Raw genomic sequence first — 22778 nt, 5'->3', positions numbered from 1 at the left:
CGTTCGCCCTGGTATGGAAGAGACGTGAGGGATTTTTTGGAACCCGAGTCCGCCTTCCAGTCCCTGAGCCAAAGGGATCTGCGGATCGTGACAGCATTGGCCGCTGCCTGAGAGGCACAGTTGGCCGCGTCTAAGGATGCGGAAACTACGAAGTCCCCCGCTCTGGCAATCTGAGTGGTCAGGTGTGAAATTTCGGGGGGTAAGTCGGCACGTAGTGCTGTAGAGGTTAAAGACTCGGCCCAATGGGTCATGGCCTTTGCAACCCACGTGACGGCAAAAGAAGGAAAGAGAGAAGCCGAGGAGGCTTCAAAAGCCGAACGAGCCATCTGTTCAATTTGTCTATCAGTGGGATGCTTGATGGACGCACCCTCGGAGGAAGATAGAACCGCCTTGGTGGCTAGCCGAGACACTGGCGGGTCCACGGAGGGTGACTGAGACCACTCCTTAGCTAGGTCCTGAGCAAACGGATACTTCAATTGCATAGCCTTCTGACCTGAGAAACGTTTATCCGGACGGACTCTATGGAGATCGACAATGTCCTTGAATTGAGGGTGCGTAGGAAAAAATTTATGAGCCTTTGTGGTTCGCCCGAATGACACGGGATGAGCCGCCTTGGACGGGGTTTCCTCCTCTAACTGTAGCGTCTGACTTACAGAGTCTATGAGAGAATCTAGGGTCTCTTGATCGTGATGATACTCTGGGGAACAGGACGCGTTGGATGCGTCGTCCAGGAAGGATTCCCTGCTATGAGTCGGGGATGAGTGGCGAGAGACATCGCTCTCTGAGCCGGAGGGCTGATCACGGACCGGAGATATTACCCTGGACCTCTTTTTAGATGAGTGAGGGCTTCTGGAAGCGGTACGACCTCTAGGCCGAGAGGGGTTCTTAGACCGCGTTACATCATCCGTGAAAGAGCCCTGGGTAAGGGACGGCTCACGGAGGGACTGTATCGTCCTTTCCAAGGATGCCACAGATCGAGCAAGGGAGGACGCCCATGCGGGGGTACTAGGCTCGCTACATTCCGGGACAGAGGCCGGAGTATCCTGTGCCGCAGACATTTCGCAGGCGGTGCACAGCGGAGCAGTGTGACCTCGGGGCAGAGATACCTTGCAGGAGGTGCACACAGCAAAAATAACAGAGTGGGTCTTTCCAGTCCGTTTTTGCTTAGACTGTGACATATTTGTGATTAAGAGAGCGTACTGGCAGGGGGGGAGACAATCCTACCGAGTGCGTCTCACCAAAGTCCTGCGGTGGCCTGGCAGGTAGATCCTGAAGTCCTGTGCGCTGCGGAGCTGCAGAGCCACCAGCGTACTTCCCGGTCCAAGATGGCCGCCGAGATGTGAGAAGGGCGCTTCTCGGGAACGAGAAGCGCCCAGGGAGGGGGCGTGTCATGGGCGGGCGTTGGCGTGCATGTAGGCGGGCGCTGGAGTCCGGCCCGGGCCGGGTTGCCAATGCGCCAACGGAGCGCCGGATTGCCCGCCGTGCCCCCTCAGAAGTACAACGCTGCCCCGCGGCTGCAGAGCCGCATTAGTAAGAGAGTAAGGGGCCCCCTCCTGTCAGCTCGTCGGTCCCCGCACTTACCCTGTGCGATGCGATGGAACCGATGCTCCATCCACCTTCACCTTGGTAGGGAGAGGGTGGAGAGCTTCTGCCGCCGTGCGTCATCCGCTATATTCAGTGGTGATGCAGTGGGCGGCTGCACGGACGCCATGTCAATCTGTCCGGCTGTGCCCTGGCTCCAGGAAACTTAGGTGGATGATTAGTCCCCGTGGTCGCCTGAGAGGGAGGGAGGGAGATCGGAACGCTAAGGAACCGTCGCCACACTGAAACGTGAGCCAGGGCTGGCATCCATCGTCGCGGGAAAGGATACAGGAGGAACGCTCCATGTACTTGCCCGTTGTTGGTGCGGGAGAGATCAGAGCTGAAAATTTGCCTGTCGCTCCCTTCTCTCCGTTAAATCCAAAAATTGGTGGGGTCCAGAGGACCCAAGTGCCTCCTGAGACACTAAGTAAGAACTGGCTCTGGATTGTCCAGCCCGTGGGTGTATACTGCAGGGGAGGAGTTAATCTTTTGTGTGTGTTTAACTTAGTGTCCTCCTAGTGGCAGCAGCATAACACCCATTCGTCCTGTGTCCCCCAATGATACGTAGGAGAAAAATATACAATATGTAATCCTAATATTACAGACGAATACCAGTTGGCATAAGGTAATAGACGGACACAGTATGCGAAAGTAGTGCTGCCATCACTCGCATGCGACACCCGATCATGTGACCAACATATCCGCAGGTCACATGATTGCATACACTGCAGTGTGACTCATTAAAGGCCACTTAACCATTACATCATTGATCATATGCTTTTTTTCTGGTGATTTGATTGATGAATTCCTTTCTGTTTTATCTCGTTGGTTGATGGGCTGGCCATCTGTGGATGGTGTCTGACATGACTTCCGCTCTTCAAATGATACCAAATTATTTATCACACGTGTAACAACTTAATCTTATTACCAACAGTTTCTGATTGGCTTTCATAGGCTGGTTGTGCTATCCATCACCCCTTGATGAAGCTAGGTGCAAAACGCGCGCCAGGTGCGGTTCTTTCATTGACTGGCGAGTCTCCTTCATGCCACTGTGCACACTTACATCTCACACTTACGGGATTTACACTCCTGCCATTTCAGGATACTTTACTCTGACATACTGTGTGTCTATTGCTTATGCTAACTGGTATCCATCTGTAATATTTGGATTACATACTATATATTTTGCTATACCACTATACTGCTGTTACTTAACGTTCACTATTAAGCCTGTAATTTATCAAATCATCAGATTTGTATCATGTGGTTTACGCAAAGCTATGCTCATCAGCTTTATCTTTTGTCTTACATTTTTATTTTTAAATAATTTTTTAAACTATATTTTCAATAAAAGCTATATTTCACCGAGTACAGTATATTGTTGCCCTGCACTTATTCTTTATAGGTTTTCTTCTATCCTTATGCGACATTTACCCACTGCTCATGATATTTGTATAGGCCCATCTCTAGAAGCTGCCGCAGAACAACAGTCAGAAAAGGAGACGGAAGACAGAATGTACTCATTTGGAGTACAGATGATGGCAGTCGGCCCCTTCACTGCCATCATCTGTACTCCAAATGAGTACATTCTTATATCAATGCAGCTGTAGGCAGGAAAATAGACTGGAGAAAAGCCGGGGTCTGGAAGCCACTTACATAAAAAAAAAATATATTTTTTTAGAAGAATGAAGAAAATTAAAAAAAAAAAAAAAAAATTTGTTTTACACCTTAACTCAGGGGTCCTCAAACTACAGCCTGCGGGCCACATGCCGCTGAGGACATTTATCTGGCCCCTGGGCGTGGCCGACATTGAACTTCAATACAGTTCAATGCCGGCGGGCCCTGTAATCGCGGACGACGATGCGGTGAGGAAAGGCGATGCGCGGCTCTCAGGATGCAGCACACACCATGTGATTGTCATCACGCCGCCTGTGCCAGAAGAAGACGGAGTCGAGTGGGCACCTCTTCAGAGCAGCGGGGGACATAGGTGAGTACTGGGATTTTTTTTTAAATTGAAACTCCGGGTCCGGACTATGCTGCCTATTGGGAACATTTACCTGCCTTTTGGGGACTATGCTGCCTTTTGGGGACATTTACCTGCCTATTGGGGACTATGCTGCCTATTGGGGACATTTACTTGCCTATTGGGGACTCTCGCACCACACCAGTCTGAGCCTGAGGTAAAAGCAGAGTTCCACCAATATGGGCACTGGTGAGGCTGTAAGGTTATTGACTGGCAAGGCTGCATTGATGGGCACTGTTCAGACTGCATTGATGGGCAGTGCAGTCTGTATGTCTCTGTGTGGGCAATTTTATTGCTGGTACATTGTTTTTGTAGCGCTGTACACTGTGTGCAGAATTATTAGGCAAGTTGTATTTTAGAGGATTATTTTTATTATTGATCAACAACTATGTTCTCAATCAACCCAAAAGACTCATAAATATCAAAGCTTAATACTTTTGGAAGTTGGAGTGGTTTGGTTTTTTTTAGATTTGGCTATCTTAGGAGTATATCTGTTTGTGCAGGTAACTATTACTGTGCAGAATTATTAGGCAACCTAATAAAAACCAAATATATTCCCATCTCACTTGTTTATTTTCACCAGGTAAACCAAGATCACTGCACAAAATTTAGAAATAAACATTTCTGACATGCAAAAACAAAACCCCAAAAAATAAGTGCCCAATATAGCCACCTTTCTTTATGATGACACTCAGCAGCCTTCCATCCATAGATTCTGTCAGTTGCTTGATCTGTTTACGACCAACATCGCGTGGAGCAGCCACCACAGCCTCCCAGACACTGTTCCGAGAGGTGGACTGTTTTCCCTCCCTGTAGATCTCACATTTTATGAGGGACCACAGGTTCTCTATGGGGTTCAGATCAGGTGAACAAGGGGGCCATGTCATTATTTTTTCTTGAGACCTTTAATAATAATAATAATAATAATCTTTATTTGTATTTAGCGCTAACATATTCCGCAGCGCTTTACAGGTTGCACACATTATCATCGCTGTCCCCGATGGGGCTCACAATCTAAATTCCCTATCAGTATGTCTTTGGCCAGCCACGCTGTGGAGTAGTTGGAGGCATGTGATGGAGCATTGTCCTGCATGAAAATCATGTTTTTCTTGAACGTTACCGACTTCTTCCTGTACCACTGATTGAAGAAGTTGTCTTCCAGAAACTGGCAGTAGGTCTGGGAACTGAGCTTCACTCCATCCTCAACCCGAAAAGGTCCCATAAGGTCATCTTTGATGATCCCAGCCCATACCAGTACCCCACCTCCACCTTGCTGGCGTGTGAGTCGGAGTGGAGCTCTCTGCCCTTTACTGATCCAGCCTCTGGCCCATCCATCTGGCCCATCAAGAGTCATTCTCATTTCATCAGTCCATAAAACCTTTGAAAAGTCAGTCTTAAGATATTTCTTGGCCCAGTCTTGACGTTTTATCTTATGTTTCTTGTTCAAAGGTGGTCGTTTTTCAGCCTTCCTTACCTTGGCCATGTCCCCGAGTATCACACACGTTGTGCTTTGTTACTCCAGTAGCAGCTCTGAAATATGGCAAAACTGGTGGCAAATGGTTTCAAGACTGCTGCATCCCTCTGCAAGACATCTCACAATTTTGGACTTTTCAGAGCCCGTCAAATCTCTCTTCTGACCCATTTTGCCAAAGGAAAGGAAGTTGCCTAATAATTAAGCACACCTTATATAGGGTGTTGATGTCATTTCACAACACCCCTCCTCATTACAGAGATGCACATCACCTGATTTACATAATTGGTAGTTGGCTCTCAAGCCTGAACAGCTTGGAGTAGGAAAACAAGTATAAAAAGTATCATGTGGTCAAAATAAAACTTGCCTAATAATTCTGCACACAGTGTATATATATTGGTATTTTACTAATAGCAATTTGGAATCCCAAGGAAACCATGATATCAAGAAAGAACAATTGCTTCACTTGTTACAACTAGCAGTGACAAATATGGAACTGGACACTGACCATCTCATTAGCCAAAAGCAGGCCCATGGTTCCCATTGACATACCAGTAAGTTTGTTGATTTAACTTTACTTGTTCTTCATTTTAAATATTGTATTTGTTCCTGTTTTGGTTTTTTTACTTCAAAATAAGACATGTGCAGTATGCATAGGAATTTGTTCATAGTTTTTTTTAAACTATATTCCAGCCCTCCAATGGTCTGAGGGGCCGTGAACTGGCCCCCTGTTTAAAAAGTTTGAGGACCCCTGCCTTAACTGGATACAGGATACAAACAGAATAACTTTGCAGAAATCCTCCAGGCACATTAACTGGGCATTTTGGGTAAGATGCTGACATCTCCACCATATATTAATACAAAGCCAGTGCCACCATGCAAATGTGGAGTTCTGAGTCACAGACAGAACAGGTTGTATCACATTTTCAATTAATAATATGGTTTGTATGTGTATCCAATACGTGGGATATGTGGCTCTATTCTTCAATGCCATTGTCATTCAATAAAACATTCAAAATTCTAGGTTTGTAAAAAAAAAAAAAGCAATCTCCAGAAATCCAGTTTCCTAACAGATAAAATCTGTACCCGGCTTACACAAATACGCACCTTGTTAAGCTCTTCTATTCTTCTTATCAGGTAAGGGTTACTTGACGAATTTTCAAAGTAAACATAATCTGAAAAATAGACAAAATTACAAAGACATGTCAAAAGGTTATCTCCAAAAGTAACATGTATATAACAGACCACAGCATCCATCTTCCCAGATAGTAGTCCTCCTATTATCCAGATCAATAGTCTCCCATTGCATACACATGTATAAAGACAAAAAGCTGATGATCAGTGGTGGGGGGCAGGGTTGGACTAGGAGGCACGAGACACCTAGTCCTCTACTGAGAATACACTGATTTTATATAAGTAGCAGCACACAGCCTAGTAAGCAACACATTGCTGCAATTAGGCTCTCTGCCCCTACATTATACTGCTCTTCTATTACATAGCAAATACCTGCTGACAGATCTATTCTTGAGAAGTTTCTGCTAGAAAAAAAATCTCTGGACTTCTAATTAAAAAAAAGCAATAAACACGTTGTAACAAACTAACTGAGAGTCAGTCAAGTGAGTGTGCTCTGACGGCAACGTTTATAAATTCTTTCTTCGTGGTCCTCTCGCCTGATCTTGGACTACAAAGTTGAAATACACTTTGTGGTTATAGATTAGCTGGGTGAAGCTTTTTTTTCCGGAGCTTCCCAATGCATTAAATAGTGGGAAAAACGCAAAAAATCCGCAAAATTAATGAACATGCTGCGTTTTTTACCGCGATGCGTTTTTTTCACGGGAAAAAAACGCATCACGTGCACAAAAATTGAAGAATGCATTCTAAATGATGGGATGCATAATGTATGTGTTTTTTATAGCGAAAAAACCGCGAAAAATCCGCAACGTGTGCACACAGCCTTACACAGCTGGCACCTGCATGTAACAGCAAAGCTCCCATCACTGCTGTTAACCCCCTTAAATGCAGCTGTCAATCTCCTAACAGCAGCACTTAAAGACGCACAACTCTGTGCACGCCTTCACATCCTCCCCTGTGACACAATCACAGGGTATAGATAGGTAGCCATTCAAGTCAGGGGTCTGATGAAGGCTCTCATGATGGCCATGTCGCTACTAATGTAAGGGTATGTGCACACGTTCAGGATTTTTTGCGATAACAAACGCATACATATGCATCCTATCATTTAGAATGCATTCTGCAATTTTTGTGCACATGATGCGTTTTTTTCCATGAAAAAAAACGCATCGCGGTAAAAAAAGCAGCATGTTCAATAATTTTGGGGATTTTTTGAGTTTTTCCCGCTATTTATCGCATTGGGAAAAACACGAAAAAAACGCACAAAAAACGCGAAAAAAACACATGCGGATTTCTGGCAGAAATGTCCGTTTTTTGTCAGGAAGTATCTGAAAGAAACATACCCTAAAGGCCATCATGACTGCAAGCTCAAGTCCCGCTAACTAGCCAGACTAAGTAAAAAGAAAAAGTTTTTAAAACTATTAACCAGTAATAATGTCAAATAAAAAAATAATAATAATATAAATACATATCTCTTTTTAAAGTCAGATCTTCAGTAAAAATAAAAAAAAATGTTACAGGACTCAGATAATGGAGATACAATCCAATTTTTTATCCATAAATTTCTGAATTTCAAATCAAAAACACAACCCACAAACTATACAAATGTAATATCGTCATCATCGTATGTGTCTAATCAGTCATATTCCCAGGTCATTATTTACTGCATAATGAATTCCATTAAAACTGAGCCCAGAAACCAATGGGGGATTTGTGGCTATCATCACGTTTTACAATTTTCGCTTGTATACGAAAAATTTTAAATAAATACAAAATAAAAAGCGCTAAGCGAAGATTGTAGGAAACACCGAGATTTACCTCATGGAGTCTGTGGAGGATCTCATGGACAGGCTCCGGGACGCGGCTCGCTCAAGGGGAGGTTGGATGGAGGAGCAATTATCTTCTAACCTGGGTGCCTACTGGTCGCAGGGGCGGAGCAGGAGGACAAGGCCCCCGGAGAGACTGTCACTAGACATTGTGGCGCGCAGCAGGTGCAGGCTCCGGAGCCCCTCCAGGAACCCTGCAGACAGCGGACGCAGTCTGGCGGCTTCCCCCCACCGTGCCCGCCCTGGCAGGAATCCACCAAGCCAGCCTGCGGGTGTGGGGCAGAGGAGTCGGAGAGGAGCGCACCCTGGACCGGAAGTGCGCCCCACACTGGGGACGCAGGCCGCAATGGACACATCAGCATACCGGAGGACAATACGGCAGGTACACAGAGTGGCGCGGGGCCCGGGATGCATATGGGACGCTGCACCAGGGGCGGGCTATCGGCGGGCAGGCAGCAGCTGAGGGAACCCTTGCTGTCTGGCTCAGGGCGACGTGACCTGGCAGAAGGAGCGGCGGGCAGTGACCGAGGGCTGCCTGGCAGATCAATTCGTTGTTTACCGGACCGGTCTGTCGGTCACGGACCACGCACCCTGGTACAGTCACGATCTAGGAGACGGTCAGCAAAGCACAGCATTTCAAGGGCACCGGTCCCCGCTGATGACGTGGAGGTCAGGGGTGCGGGCCTGGGGCCGTAAGGAGAAGGGAAATTATAGTCGGGCAGCGACCACCGGGAGGATACAAGGCGTCGAATCCGGATTTACTGCTGGCGGGCACACAGCACCCGTACAGCTTGGTGAGCATGATTATATGTGTGATTTGTCGCCCACAGGGGCTGTGTTACAACATGTTTTGGGTAGTCAGGCCCCAGGGTCGGAGGGACGGCAGTTGGCTGGCTCTAGCGGGGACGGGGATCGGGACCTTCGCAAGATTTTGCTTAGTATGGCACAGGTTTTGTAAAGATGTAAAGATTGGAGAGTGGGGCACAGGGGACAACGCCAGTAGGGGCATGGTTGCCGGGGGTAACTTGTGGGTCGCCGGTCACAAGCGAGCCGCCAGTATTGGTTGTAAGGGAGCGGGCCTGTTTCTGACATATCGGTATCTGTACAAACTGAAAAAGACAAAGGGGAGGCAATCAAGTTGGACGATCGAGCAAAGGGCGAAGTATATGTGTGTTTTGAGGGCCCCTTGGGAGTCCATTTGAAGAAAGAGGTAAAGGAGAAAATTTGGTGGGATGAATATGTGGAAATATTCTCCCTTCTTCCATTGGATAAGTTTAATTTAGACAAAGGGAAGAAGGATGATAGTAAAAAATAAAAAAAGAAGGAAGAAATGCGGCGGTGGCGGCTGATTCCACAGACATTTGTTAATTGGTTGCAGGCTTTTGCGCTTTTGGCTAGCGTTATTGTTGAAAAATTTCCTGAAAATTGTTCGGGCCTGTTCTGCTATCTGGATGCGATTGGAGAGGCACACCATATGTACGGTGGTATGGCGTGGCTGCGTTACAACAAGCAATTTAGGCAGAGGAAGGCAGTAAGACCCAAGATTAAGTGGGATCAAAAGGATATTGGGCTTTGGCAGAAGGTTATGGCTCCAGTCCGGTATGGGCAGTCCTTTCACGGGAGCGGTGGTAGCGGCAGCCAGCAAGCGGGGCACAAGGATCGAAAGAAAAGTCCAGAACGTGCTGGCAACTCAATGATGGCCAGTGCAAGTACGGTAGTAACTGTAAGTTCAAGCATGTATGCTCCTTTTGCAATGGGAGCTCCCACGGAGCTGCAAAATGTTTTAAAAAAACAAAGGGTAAGCCCTCAGCGGGTGCCGGACATGGGGGTGACACCAGTGAGGCTTCCAAAGATGGCCCTCTTTCTAAATAGGTATCCGGACCAGGAGAAGGCAAGGGTCATTTGCAGTGGTTTTGCGGAAGGTTTTAGAATTCCTCCCCCTAACCACACGGTTCCTTTTTCTGTCAAAAATTTGAGGTCGGCAGATTTGCATTCGGGGATGGTTATTGTGAAATTGAAAAAGGAGGTTGAATTGGGTAGGATGGCGGGTCCATTTTTGTCTTTGCCTGTTGAAGGGATGATTATTTCTCCGTTAGGGGTTGTGCCAAAAAAAGAACCAAATAAGTTTAGATTGATTCAACATTTGTCGTATCCAAAGGGTCGGTCGGTTAATGATGGCATCGCACAGGAGTTATGTTCAGTGGAATACACATTTGATACGGTGGTGCGATGGGTTCGAAAATATGGGACTGGTGCTTTGCTGGCAAAAACAGATATTGAATCGGCTTTTAGGTTACTTCCGGTTCACCCGGACAGTATTAGGTTGTTAGGTTGTTTTTGGAAGGGCGGGTACTATTTGGATAGATGTTTGCCGATGGGTGCAAGAGTTGGGAGTGCCCCCGGAGATGTACGGTTCTCATTCTTTTAGGATTGGGGCTGCGTCAGAGGCTCATAGTAGGGGTTTGGGGGCCGAGACAATTAGGTGGATCGGTAGATGGTGTTCTGACCGTTATTTGACTTATATGCGTTATCAATATGATGGGGAGATGGGACAGTGAGGGTTGTTTTTCATGTGACTTGTTGTTGTGTCTTTTTCAGGTCACGTGCCTTTCTTAGCCTGGATTTTCGGACATTCGTTCGTGCATTGGGGGGCCATACGGGCCGACGTGAGGCCGGACGGTAGGCAATTAGGATTTGGTAGAGATCAGGTGGTCATTCGTTGGTTAGGTTTTAGAGGCATGGTTTGGGGCAGGGTTTTAGGTGAATTTTCGAGAGCTTCTCGTTTTGATAGTGCTCCTGACATTTGGGTCGTGCATATGGGGGTAATGACTTGGGAACTAAGCCAGTCAGAGAATTGATCAGGGATATTCATTTTGATTTTTTAAGATTGTGGACGTCTTTTCCGGGAGTATTGACAGTTTGGTCGGATATTGTTCCTAGGAAGAAATGGAGGGCGGCCAGATCATTTAAGGAGATCAATAGAGCAAGGGTTAAGTGGAATAGGGCCGTGTCGAGTTTTATATCCAGGAATGGAGGCATAAGTGTGACACTTCGAATTGGAATCAGGGGTTGGTAATTTTTGGAGGGAAGATGGGGTGCATTTGAATGACATAGGGATTGATTTGTGGGCACTCGCAATACAGGAAGGTGTTGAGAGAGCATTGGCGGTGTTGGGGCACTCACAAGCCTGAGGTGGTCAGGGCTGTTCGTGTTTGGCGGGGGGCAGGGTTTTTGGAGTTGACGCTGATTCGTCGGAGAAGGAATTGTGAGAAAATTTCAGACAGTTTAAATGAGGTGGGGTTGATCTGGCATTCGGCTATGGGCTCTGGATGGGGTATTGCCCCGGAGGCTTTTGGTGGCTAGTCTTCCCTGAATGGGTTGTTTGGTGCCCTCAAGCTGGTGGTTTATGGCATTGTGGTTGAAGTTCGTTGGTTATTGCCAAATATAAGCCAGATTTGTAGCTCCAAGAACCCTCCCCTCATGTAAGAGAGTATATCAATTATTGATATGTATTTGTTATTGTTTGTTAACAAACTGGCCACTGTGGCCAATATTATCCAAAGAATCGATGAATAATGTTTTTATATCAAGGGGTATAATATTTTAAGGGGTTGGTTGCAGAATGGGGTGTGTGTGTCAAGGGAAGAAATCCATATTTGCCATACGCAGTCAAGATGGGGGCTGGAATAGGCACAGCTAAATGTAAGCCCCCCATGACTGCTGTTGGCTAGGGGAGGGTTTCTAGAAAGGGTTTTGAAATGACTGAGAGGGATTGGTGGAGATGAGGAAGGGGCGTTTATAGGGGCGGGTTTAGGGGTAGTTGGTGGAAAAGTGCAGGAATATTCTCACTTGCACTGAAGAAATCTGAGAGGAAGCACCCACCCACCCTCCCTAATTTTTGGGTGTTAGCAGGTTGGAGGAATGTTTGGGTGGTTTTTTAGTAACGGACATTTGCATAATGAGGGGGTCATTAGAGGACGGAGTAGAGCTGTACCTCGTCACAGTGGCTAAGGGTACTTTCACATTTGCGTTTCCCTGATCTGCGGACGGCTGCGGACTTCCTCCGTGAAGCCCCGCCCTCGGCCGCACCTCCGCCGCTAGCTCGGCCTACTTCTGCATGCGGCCCGCATGCGGCCTGCGTACCCATCTTTAACATTAGGTACGCAGGTCGTGCGGCTGTATGCGGAGGCTGCCGCATGCGTCGCTTTGACGCTGCGGCGACCAGCGTAGGACGCAGCCTGTGGCATTTTTTTTTATCCGCAGCGTCAAAACGATGCATGCGGCAGCCTCCGCATACAGCCGCACGACCTGCGTACCTAATGTTAAAGATAGGTACGCGGGCCGCATGCAGAAGTAGGCGGAGCTAGCGGCGGAGGTGCGGCCGAGGGCGGGGCTTCACAGAGGAAGTCCGCAGCCGTCCGTAGATCAGGGAAACGCAAATGTGAAAGTACCCTAAGTTGGCGGGGTTCTTTGAGTTGACGCTGATTCGTCGGGGAAGGAATTGTGAGAAAATTCCGGACAAGTATTTGTTATATGTTATTGTTTGTTAATAAACTGGCCGCTGTGGCCAATATTATCCAAAGAATTGATGAATAATGTTTTTATTTCAAGGGGTATAATATTTTAAGGGGTTGGTTGCTGAATGGGGTGTGTGTCAAGGGAAGAAATCCGTATTTGCCATACGCGGTCATGTGCATCCTAAGATGCAGAGAAGTATTGCGTTGCAGAGACTGGCTCTTTGTACTGCAATATCAGTACTAGACACTGGCCAATCAGAGGCCAGGGACCAACACTGGCATCTCCACCGCAGCTGCGCATCACATCACTGTCATGCACCGCCCCGGCTGCGGAGGAAGACGAGGACTTCGCCAAAGGAGTGAGACCAGGCAAGAAAAAATTTATTTTTTGTATGTGTAAAGAGCAACAGAATGTGGTACACTGTTACCAGTACAAGATGGGGACCATTATTACAGGACAAGAGACATTACTCCAGGACAGGGGACATTATTACTATAAGGGGCTAATTGCAAAACAATAATACTATATTGGACTGATTGGGGGGACAAAACAAAAAAAAAAATGTTTAAATATTCAACAAAGAATGAAAAAAATAACATTTTATGTAAAAACGGAAGTAACAGAAGACCTGTACACAAATGATAGACATTAAAAAAAAAATTAAAAATGCCAAACAAAAAAAAAAAGTCACTCAAAACATCTTCTCCCACAAAGAATGTGGCCCTTTATATTCAAATTATTTCCATGTGTGGCCCATTTACCTGGCTGAGTTTGAGACCACTGCTGCAGAGCAGGCCTACAAAACAAGCTAGGAAGCGCTGTAGAGCAGGCCTACAAAACAGGCTAGGATGCACTGTAGAGCTGGCCTACAAAACAAGCTAGGATGCACTGTAAAGCAGGCCTACAAAACAAGCTAGGATGCACTGTAGAGCTGGCCTACAAAACAAGCTATGATGCACTGTAGAGCTGGCCTACAAAACAAGCTAGGATGCACTGTAGAGCTGGCCTACAAAACAAGCTACGATGCACTGTAGAACAGGCCTACAAAACAGGCTAGGAAGCACTGTAGAACAGACCTACAAAACAAGCTAGGATGCACTGTAAAGCAGGCCTACAAAACAAGCTAGGATGCACTGTAGAGCTGGCCTACAAAACAAGCTACGATGCACTGTAGAACAGGCCTACAAAACAGGCTAGGAAGCACTGTAGAACAGGCCTACAAAACAAGCTAGGATGCACTGTAAAGCAGGCCTACAAAACAGGCTATGATGCACTGTAGAACAGGCCTACAAAACAGGCTGGGGGATGCACTGTAGAACAGGCCTACAAAACAGGCTAGGATGCACTGTAGAACAGGCCTACAAAACAAGCTAGGATGCGCTGTAGAACAGGCCTACAAAACAAGCTAGGATGCACTGTACAGCAGGCCTACAAAACAGGCTGGGATGCACTATAGAACAGGCCTACAAAACAGGCTGGGATGCACTGTAGAACAAGCCTACAAAACAGGCTAGGATGCACTGTAGAGTAGGCCTACAAAACAAGCTAGGATGCACTGTAGAACAGGCCTACAAAACAAGCTAGGATGCGCTGTAGAACAAGTCTACAAAACAAGCTAGGATGCACTGTAGCGCATGCCTATAAAAGAAACTAGGATGGACTGTAGAGAAGGCCTACAAGACAAGCTAGGAAGTGCTGTAAAGCAGGCCTACAAAACAAGCTAGGATGCTCTGTAGCACAGGCCTACAATATAAGCTAGGAAGCACTGTACAGCATGCCTACAAAAGCCACATTTACGAGTTAATTACATTAAGCCCTAGCGCAGCGTTTCTCAACTCCATCTCAGGCCACCCAACAGGTCACAATTGTGGATATCCTATAAAAAAAACAAAAACCTGATGTCTTGCTAATAATTCCATCATTTATGCAATACTAATGAAATCCTGAAAACATAACCTGTTCCGTGGCCTTAAAGGGGTTGTCGGGTCCAAATCAGTAAGTCTACAGTCACTCTGTGTGCAGACTTCTGAATTCCCCCAGCGCGCGCACTGTGCATAATTGCCGGTTTCTGAACCGGGACCGAAGGGTATGTATAAGTTAGACATACTCCTGGGCCAGTGGGCATGGCCTCACTCCAGAACGTTTTATGGAGCCTAGGCCCCACCCAGACAAAGTGGCTGTAGACCTATCGATTTGGACCAGACAACCCCTTTAAGGACTGGAGTTGAAAATAACTAACTCTAGAGCATGCCGCAAACAGACAAATTTACAAGAGTTTATTCATCTTTAGATGGTGCCCACAAATGCCACATGTAGAAAATACAGATAGGTCCAGAAATATTTGGACTGTGAACGAATCTTCAGCTTTGCAGGCCACTATTTGTTATTTAAAATGAAATATCTGAGATGCAATTAAAGTGGAGACTTTCAGGTTTAATTAAAAAAGGATGAACAAAAATCTCCTGTAAAACGTTTAGGAATTGCAGTAATTTTTTACAAAGCCTCCTCGTTTCAGGGGCTCTAAAGTAATTAGAGAAATTAACATTTATCATAAATTAAATGTTCATTTTTAATACTTTGTAGAGAATCCTTTGCAGGCAATGACATCTGGAAGTATGAAAGAGATGGAAGTCACCAAACGCTGGGTTTCCTCCTTTGTGATATTTTGCCGCCTTACTACAGTGACTCCAGTTGTTGCCTGTTTGTGGTCCTTTCTGCCTTAACTTGTCTTAAGCATGTGCAATGTTGCTCAATGGGGCTGAGATCTGGTGATGACTTGGCTATTGCAGAACTTCTGGCCTGAACACTGAAGAGAGCAGACGTGTCTGTCTGCTCTCTGCTGGATAAGGACAATAAGGCGCCGTGCTAGTGGCAGCCCATTGCAGCAGCAATAGTTTTAGTTTTATTTAGGAATTATTTTTGTTATGTGTGAACCTTTTTTCTTTCTGAGCCTCAGTTTTGGAACTCTAAGGAACCTTTTCCCCAGTACCTTCTCCTTCTGAACTTGGATCCGCTGGAATGCTTCCCTTGGATTTATGCTGAACCCTTGGATGTTTGCTTCTAAACCTTGGATCCTCTGATTTGTTTCCCCTGGATGCATACTGCTACCCACTGCTTCTGGATATAAGCTTCTGAACCTGGGTTCCTTTGAAATGTTTCCCTTGGATGTTTGCTACTACCCACAGCTATCTGGATATACAGTGCATTTGTGATCACCTTGCAACTTAGGTCTGGTTTTTTAGTGGCCACTACCTGTCTGGGAATTGGCACAGCTATGTCTGGAGACGTGCACTGTATGCCACCCTGCACGGTCATGCTTGGTGCGACTAATATGGCCAAGGTTTTGATGGATGTCTCAAAGTCTGTTCCTAAACGTGTTGCTTACTCAAGGGGCCGACTTCTGGAGCTGCGCAGGCTAATGTCTTCTCCTGCAGTGGGTAGACCACGTGTCCCTAGTGAGGTAAGGCGACCTTTCAGAGGCTGCAGAGCGGGCAAAAAACTAAAGGCAAGGCGAAGACGGTTTAAACCTGTAGTTCCGTCCATCATCATGGGGAATGTTCAATCACTGGGAAATAAGTCGGATGAACTGTTAGCATTAATACGGACCCAGAGGGATTACAAGGAATGCAGTTTGATGTGTTTTACTGAAACATGGTTACGCGGCGAGATCCCTGACTCGAGTGTTTCAGTACCAGGATTTCACATGGTCCGGGCTGATAGAGACACTATGAAGAGCGGCAAAAAAAAGGGCGGAGGAGTTATACTCTACATAAACAATGGATGGTGCAATCAGGGGCATGTGACTGTAAGGGAGCGCCATTGTTGTCCGAACATTGAACTGCTAGCTGTTGGCCTCAGACCTTACTATATTCCTAGAGAATTCTCGCTTGTTATTGCAATAGTGTTGTACATACCACCAACTGCAAACCATGAGGCTGCAGGTGAAGTGCTGTCAGGAGTCATTGCTCGGCTCCAGATGAAACACCCCAACTCGCTTACTGTAATCTCTGGGGATTTTAATCGGGCTAAAATTTCAACTGCTCTACCTAAATTCTATCAATTTGTTAAATGTACAACACGTGACAACATTATTTTGGACTTACTCTATGCGAATGTCAAGAATGCTTATTCATCGTCTACCCTGCCGCCCTTGGGGAAATCTGATCACAATCTTATACTATTGTCACCAGTCTACCAACCTGTTGTTAGAACACAGCCTGCTACCATTAAAACAGTTAGAATGTGGAGTCCAACAAATGAACAGGCTTTGCAGGATTGCTTTCATCTTACAGACTGGGATGTGTTGCTTGGGACAATGGATGAGTATACAAATGTTAAGGCCCCGTCTCACATAGCGAGATCGCTAGCGAGATCGCTGCTGAGTCACAAGTTTTGTGACGCAACAGCGACCTCCATAGCGATCTCGCTATGTGTGACACGTACCAGCGATCAGGCCCCTGCTGCGAGATCGCTGGTCGTGTCAGAATGGCCTGGACCTTTTTTTGGTCGTTGAGGCCCCGCTGACATCGCTGAATCGGTGTGTGTGACACCGATCCAGCGATGTCTTCACTGGTAACCAGGGTAAACATCGGGTTACTAAGCGCAGGGCCGCGCTTAGTAACCCGATGTTTACCCTGGTTACCAAAAAAAACAAACAGTACATACTCGCCTTTCGGTGTCCCTTGCCGTCTGCTTCCTGCTCTCACTGACTCCCGGCCGTACAGTGAGAAGTGAGAGCACAGCAGTGACGTCACCGCTGCGCTCTGCTCTCACAGTACGGCACTCAGTCAGAGCAGGAAGCAGACGGCCAGGGACCTGGACACCGAAAGGCGAGTATGTAGTGTTTGTTTTTTTTGGTAACCAGGGTAAACATCGGGTTACTAAGCGCGGCCCTGCGCTTAGTAACCCGATGTTTACCCTGGTTACCCGGGTGCTGCAGGGGGACTTCGGCATCGTTGAAGACAGTTTCAACGATGCCGAAGTCGTTCCCCTGATCGTTGGTCGCTGGGGAGAGCGGTCTGTGTGACAGCTCCCCAGCGACCACACAGCGACTTACCAACGATCACGGCCAGGTCATATCGCTGGTCGTGACCGTTGGTAAATCGCTTAGTGAGACGGGGCCTTTAATGAAGTGGTTGGTAGAGTGACTGACTACATTAACTTCTGCACTGATATGCTGGTGCCGGCTAAAAGGATTAGGTGTTTTGCAAACAACAAGCCATGGATAACAAAGGAATTGAAGCATTTGCTCAACAGGAAAAAAAAGGCATTTAAATTAGGCGACAAAGAGGAAATTAAAATGATACAGCATGAATTGAAGTATAAAATAAAGGAGGCCCAGAAAGCCTTCAGAATTAAACTTGAAAAGAAACTGTCCCACAATAATACCAGGGACGTTTGGTCAGGAATGAAATTACTGACTGGGCTTAAGGCAAGGTCTGATCACGGGGGAGGAAATCTGGACAAGGCTAATGAGATGAACGAGTATTTCAATAGATTTAGCAGTACATGTGTACTGCCAACTGGAAGTGGAGGGGAATTGGGTGCAAATTCTGCAACATCGATATTGGAGGAGGAGCAGACTAATTTTAGAGTATCCGAAAATGATGTGAGGAGGCAGTTTAAGTCACTTAACATTGGTAAAGCTGCTGGACCTGATGGACTCAGCTCACGTGTCCTTAAAGTTTGTGCAGACCAGCTGTGTACTGTCTTTACACTCCTATTTAATGGAAGTCTACAAACACAGAGGGTACCTGTGTTATGGAAAACTTCCTGTCTGGTGCCGGTACCCAAGACTTCTTCTCCTGCAACCCTAAATGACTATTGTCCTGTAGCCTTAACATCTCACGCTATGAAGGCCTTGGAAAGATTAGTGCTTGCTCACTTAAGACCAAGGGTCAATGCTTTTATCGATCCCCTTCAGTTTGCTTACCGACATAGATTGGGGGTGGATGATGCTATTCTTTGTCTGTTACATAGTGTACATTCATTTCTGGAGACTGACGGAACCATGGTGCGAGCGATGTTCTTTGATTTCTCGAGTGCATTTAATTCCCTGCAGCCACCTTTACTACACAAAAAGATGACTGATATGAAGGTGGAGGTGGGGATGAGAAATTGGATAACTGACTACCTATCAGATCGGCCACAGTTTGTACAGATGGGTGCAGTTGTGTCAAGCAGATTATTGAGCAGTGTAGGTGCCCCCCAGGGAACGGTGCTTGCACCCTTTCTATTCACACTGTATACATCGGACTTTCAGTATAAATCTGATCTTTGCCACCTTCAAAAATTTTCGGATGACTCCGTGGTTGTGGGATGTATTAGGGGAGATCAGGGGGATGAGGAATATAGAAGGGTGGTGTCGAATTTCGTGGATTGGTGCAATGGTAACTATCTACAACTAAATGTTAAGAAAACCAAGGAGTTGGTGGCCAACTATAGCAGGATAAAGATGGAATGCTTACCGATCACTATTGCTGGTCAGGAGGTAGAGCAGGTGGAGAGTTATAAATATTTGGGGGTCCATTTGGATAGCAAACTGGACTGGAGATGCCACTCAGAGACTGTCTACAAGAAGGGGATGAGCAGATTGTATTTCCTAAGGAAACTGAGGTCTTTTAATGTGTGTAGCAAAATGTTAGAAATGTTCTACCAATCTGTAGTGGCAAGTGCCATCTTTTTTGCAATCATATGCTGGGGTAATAGTGTGCGGGCCTCTGATGCTAATAAGCTGAATAAGCTTATCAAAAAGGCAAGCTCTGCTGTCGGCTGCAATCTGGACTCTCTTGAGGAGGTAGTGGAGAGAAGAACTCTGAAAAAGTGTATGGCAATTATGAACAATAATGCACATCCATTATATGAGCTATTCATGAGACAGAAGAGCACCTTCAGTAACCGGCTAATATTTCTGAGGTGTAAGAAGGAAAAATTTAGGAAATCGTTTGTGCCAACTGCTATGGGGATGTACAACAATAACATTAGGGTTAAATCATAGAGGGGATTGTCTACTTTATTTCTTCTACTTTTCAGTTCACCCGCTGTGTTTGTCCTATTCTAATGTATAATGTCCTTCTGTCAACAAACTGTTATGTCAATTATGTAATTCATTTTATGATTCTTATGATGTAAGTTGTGCTGCTGTGATACCATAATTTCCCACGGGATCAATAAAGTGTATCGTATCGTATCGTATCGTATCGAATATTCCACTTCCTGGCTTTGGGACATTGTCCATCTGTACTGTGAAGTGCTATTCAACCAACCTTGCTGCATTTGTTTGAATCTGAGCAGAAAGTATTACCCTGTACACACACAATTCATACGGCTGCTTCTGTCCTCAGCCACATCCTCAATAACCACTAGTGACGCAGTGCCACTGGGAGCCGTACATGCCTGTACCATGCCTGTACCACCACATTGCCTCCACCATGTTTTACAGAGGATGTGGTTTGCTTTGGATCAGGAGCCATTCCAAGCCTTCTTCATACTTTCTTCTTCCTAGCATTCTAGCACAAGTTAATCTTAGTATTGCTTTTCGAGAACTGGGACGGCTTCTTTAGATGTTTATGGCAAAGTCTAATCTGGCCTTCATTTTTAAGACTGATTAATGGTTTTGCACCTTGTGGTGAACCCACTGTATTTGCTCCCATGAAGTCTTCTCTATATGATCGACTTAGATACTGAAACACATTCATGGAGAGTGTTCTGCACTTGGGTGGATGTAATGAAGGGGTCTTTCTTCACCATGGAAGGGATTCTGCAATCATCCACCCACTGTTGTCTTCCGTGGACATCCAGGCCTTTTTGAGTTCCCAAGCTCATTTTTCAGAATGTACTAATCTGTTGATTTGGCCACTCTTGACATTTCTGCCATCTCTGATTTTTTTTTTTTTTTTTTTTTACAGCCTAATGATGGTCTGTTTCTCTTTCATTGAATGCATGTTGTGGGTTCACAGCTACAGCTTCCAACTGCAAATGTCACACCTTGAATCAGCTCCATTCCTTTTACCTGCTTGATGATGGATTGTCGAGAAAATTGTCCAATTACTTTTGGTCCTTTTAAAAGGAGGCAGCTACATATTAACCACTTAAGCCCCGAGGGTGGTTTGCACGATAATGACCGGGCCAATTTTTACAATTCTGACCACTGTCCCTTTATGAGGTTATAACTCTGGAACGCTTCAACGGATCTTGGCGATTCTGACATTGTTTTCTCGTGACATATTGTACTTCATGATAGTGGTAAAATTTCTTCGATATAACTTCCGTTTATTTGTGAAAAAAATGGAAATTTGGCGAAAATTTTGAAAATTTCGCAATTTTCCAACTTTGAATTTTTATGCCTTTAAATCACAGAGAAATGTCACACAAAATACTTAATAGGTAACATTTCCCACATGTCTACTTTACATCAGCAATTTTGGAACCAAAATATTTCTTTTGTTAGAGAGTTATAAGGGTTAAAAGTTGACCAGCAATTTCTCATTTTTACAACACCATTTTTTTTAGGGACCACATTTGAAGTCATTTTGAGGGGCCTATAGGGTAGAAAATACCCAAGTGTGACACCATTCTAAAAACTGCACCCCTCAAGGTGCTCAAAACCACATTCAAGAAGTTTATTAACCCTTCAGGTGTTTCACAGGAATTTTTGGAATGTTTAAATAAAAATTAACATTTAACTTTTTCACACAAAATTTATTTCAGCTTCAATTTGTTTTATTTTACCAAGGGTAACAGGAGAAATTGGACCCCAAAAGTTGTTGTGCAATTTGTCCTGAGTACGCTGATACCCCATATGTGGGGGTAAACGACTGTTTGGGCGCATGACAGAACTCGGAAGGGAAGGAGCGCCGTTTGACTTTTCAATGCAAAATTGACTGGAATTGAGATGTGACACCATGTCGCGTTTGGAGAGCCCCTGATGTGCCTAAACATTAAAACCCCCCACAAGTGACACCATTTTGGAAAGCAGACCCCCTAAGGAACTTAGCTAGATGTGTTTTGAGGCTTTGAACCCCCAAGTGTTTCACTACAGTTTACAACGCAGAGCCGTGAAAATAAAAAATCTTTTTTTTCCCCACAAAAATGATTTTTAGCCCCCCCAAATTGATATTTTCCCAAGGGTAACAAGAGAACTTGGACCCCAAAAGTTGTTGTCCAATTTGTTCCGAGTACGCTGATGCCCCATATGTTGAAGTAAACCCCTGTTTGGGCGCACGGGAAAGCTCGGAAGGGAAGGTACACTGTTTTACTTTTTCAATGCAGAATTGGCTGGAATTGAGATCGGACGCCATGTCGCGTTTGGAGAGCCCCTGATGTGCCGAAACAGTGGAAACTCCCCAATTCTAACTGAAACCCTAATCCAAACACACCCCTAACCCTAATCCCATCGGTAACCCTAACCACACCCCTAACCCTGACACACCCCTAAGGCTAGGGTCACATTGCGTTAGGGCAATCCGTTTAGCGCTAAGCGCTAGCGGATTGCGCTAACGCAATGTCTTTTTCGGGGTAGCGTTAAACGTCCCCGCTAGCGCAGATCCCCGATCTGCGAGAGCGGGGAACGGATCTCGGGCGCGCCGCGGACGCTGCAAGCAGCGTCCGAGGCGCGCTACAAAAGACCGGCACATCGCTAGCGCGTGCCGAAAATGACACGCGCTAGCAATGCGCTTTAACATTGCGGGCAATGGGAGCGCTAACGGACGCGTTGCACGGCGTCAATTTCCCCGTGCAACGCTGTCCGTTAGCGCTCAGCCATAAACGCAATGTGACCCTAGCCTAACTCTAATCCCAACCCTAATCCCAACCGTAAATGTAATCCAAACCCTAACCCTAACTTTAGCCCCAACCATAACTTTAGCCCCAACCCTAACCCTAACTTTAGCTCCAACCCTAGCCCCAACCCTAACCCTAGCCCTAGCGGGAAAATGGAAATACATTTTTTTAATTGTATTATTTTTCCCTAACTAAGGGGGTGATGAAGGGGGGGTTTGATTTACTTTTATAGCATTTTTTATAGCGGATTTTTATGACTGGCAGCTGTCACACACTAAAAGACGCTTTTTATAGCAAAAAAAGTTTTTGCGTCTCCACATTTTGAGACCTATAATTTTTCCATATTTTGGTCCAGAGTCATGTGAGGTCTCGTTTTTTGCGGGACGAGTTGACATTTTTATTGGTAACATTTTCAGACACGTGACAGTTTTTGATCGCTTTTTATTCT

At 45.7% G+C, this 22778-nt stretch overlaps 1 protein-coding gene across 13 annotated transcripts in view; it reads right to left on the bottom strand.

Moving 5' to 3' along the window:
- The window catches only part of MTA1 (metastasis associated 1), a 185207-nt gene that overhangs the window by 109654 nt on the left and 52775 nt on the right, over positions 1–22778 (bottom strand). For all 13 annotated transcript variants that reach the window (XM_077260691.1, XM_077260688.1, XM_077260695.1 and 10 more), the window contains exon 2: positions 6183–6250. In XM_077260691.1, coding sequence (XP_077116806.1) covers positions 6183–6250 — 68 coding nt within the window. The remainder of the gene's footprint in view (positions 1–6182; positions 6251–22778) is intronic.

This window comes from Ranitomeya variabilis, chromosome 1 (assembly GCF_051348905.1).
Source record: "Ranitomeya variabilis isolate aRanVar5 chromosome 1, aRanVar5.hap1, whole genome shotgun sequence".
NCBI classification, from domain to species: Eukaryota; Metazoa; Chordata; class Amphibia; order Anura; family Dendrobatidae; genus Ranitomeya; species Ranitomeya variabilis.
Note: the sequence above shows the minus strand (reverse complement) of the source record. Positions and strands in the feature narration are given on the sequence as shown.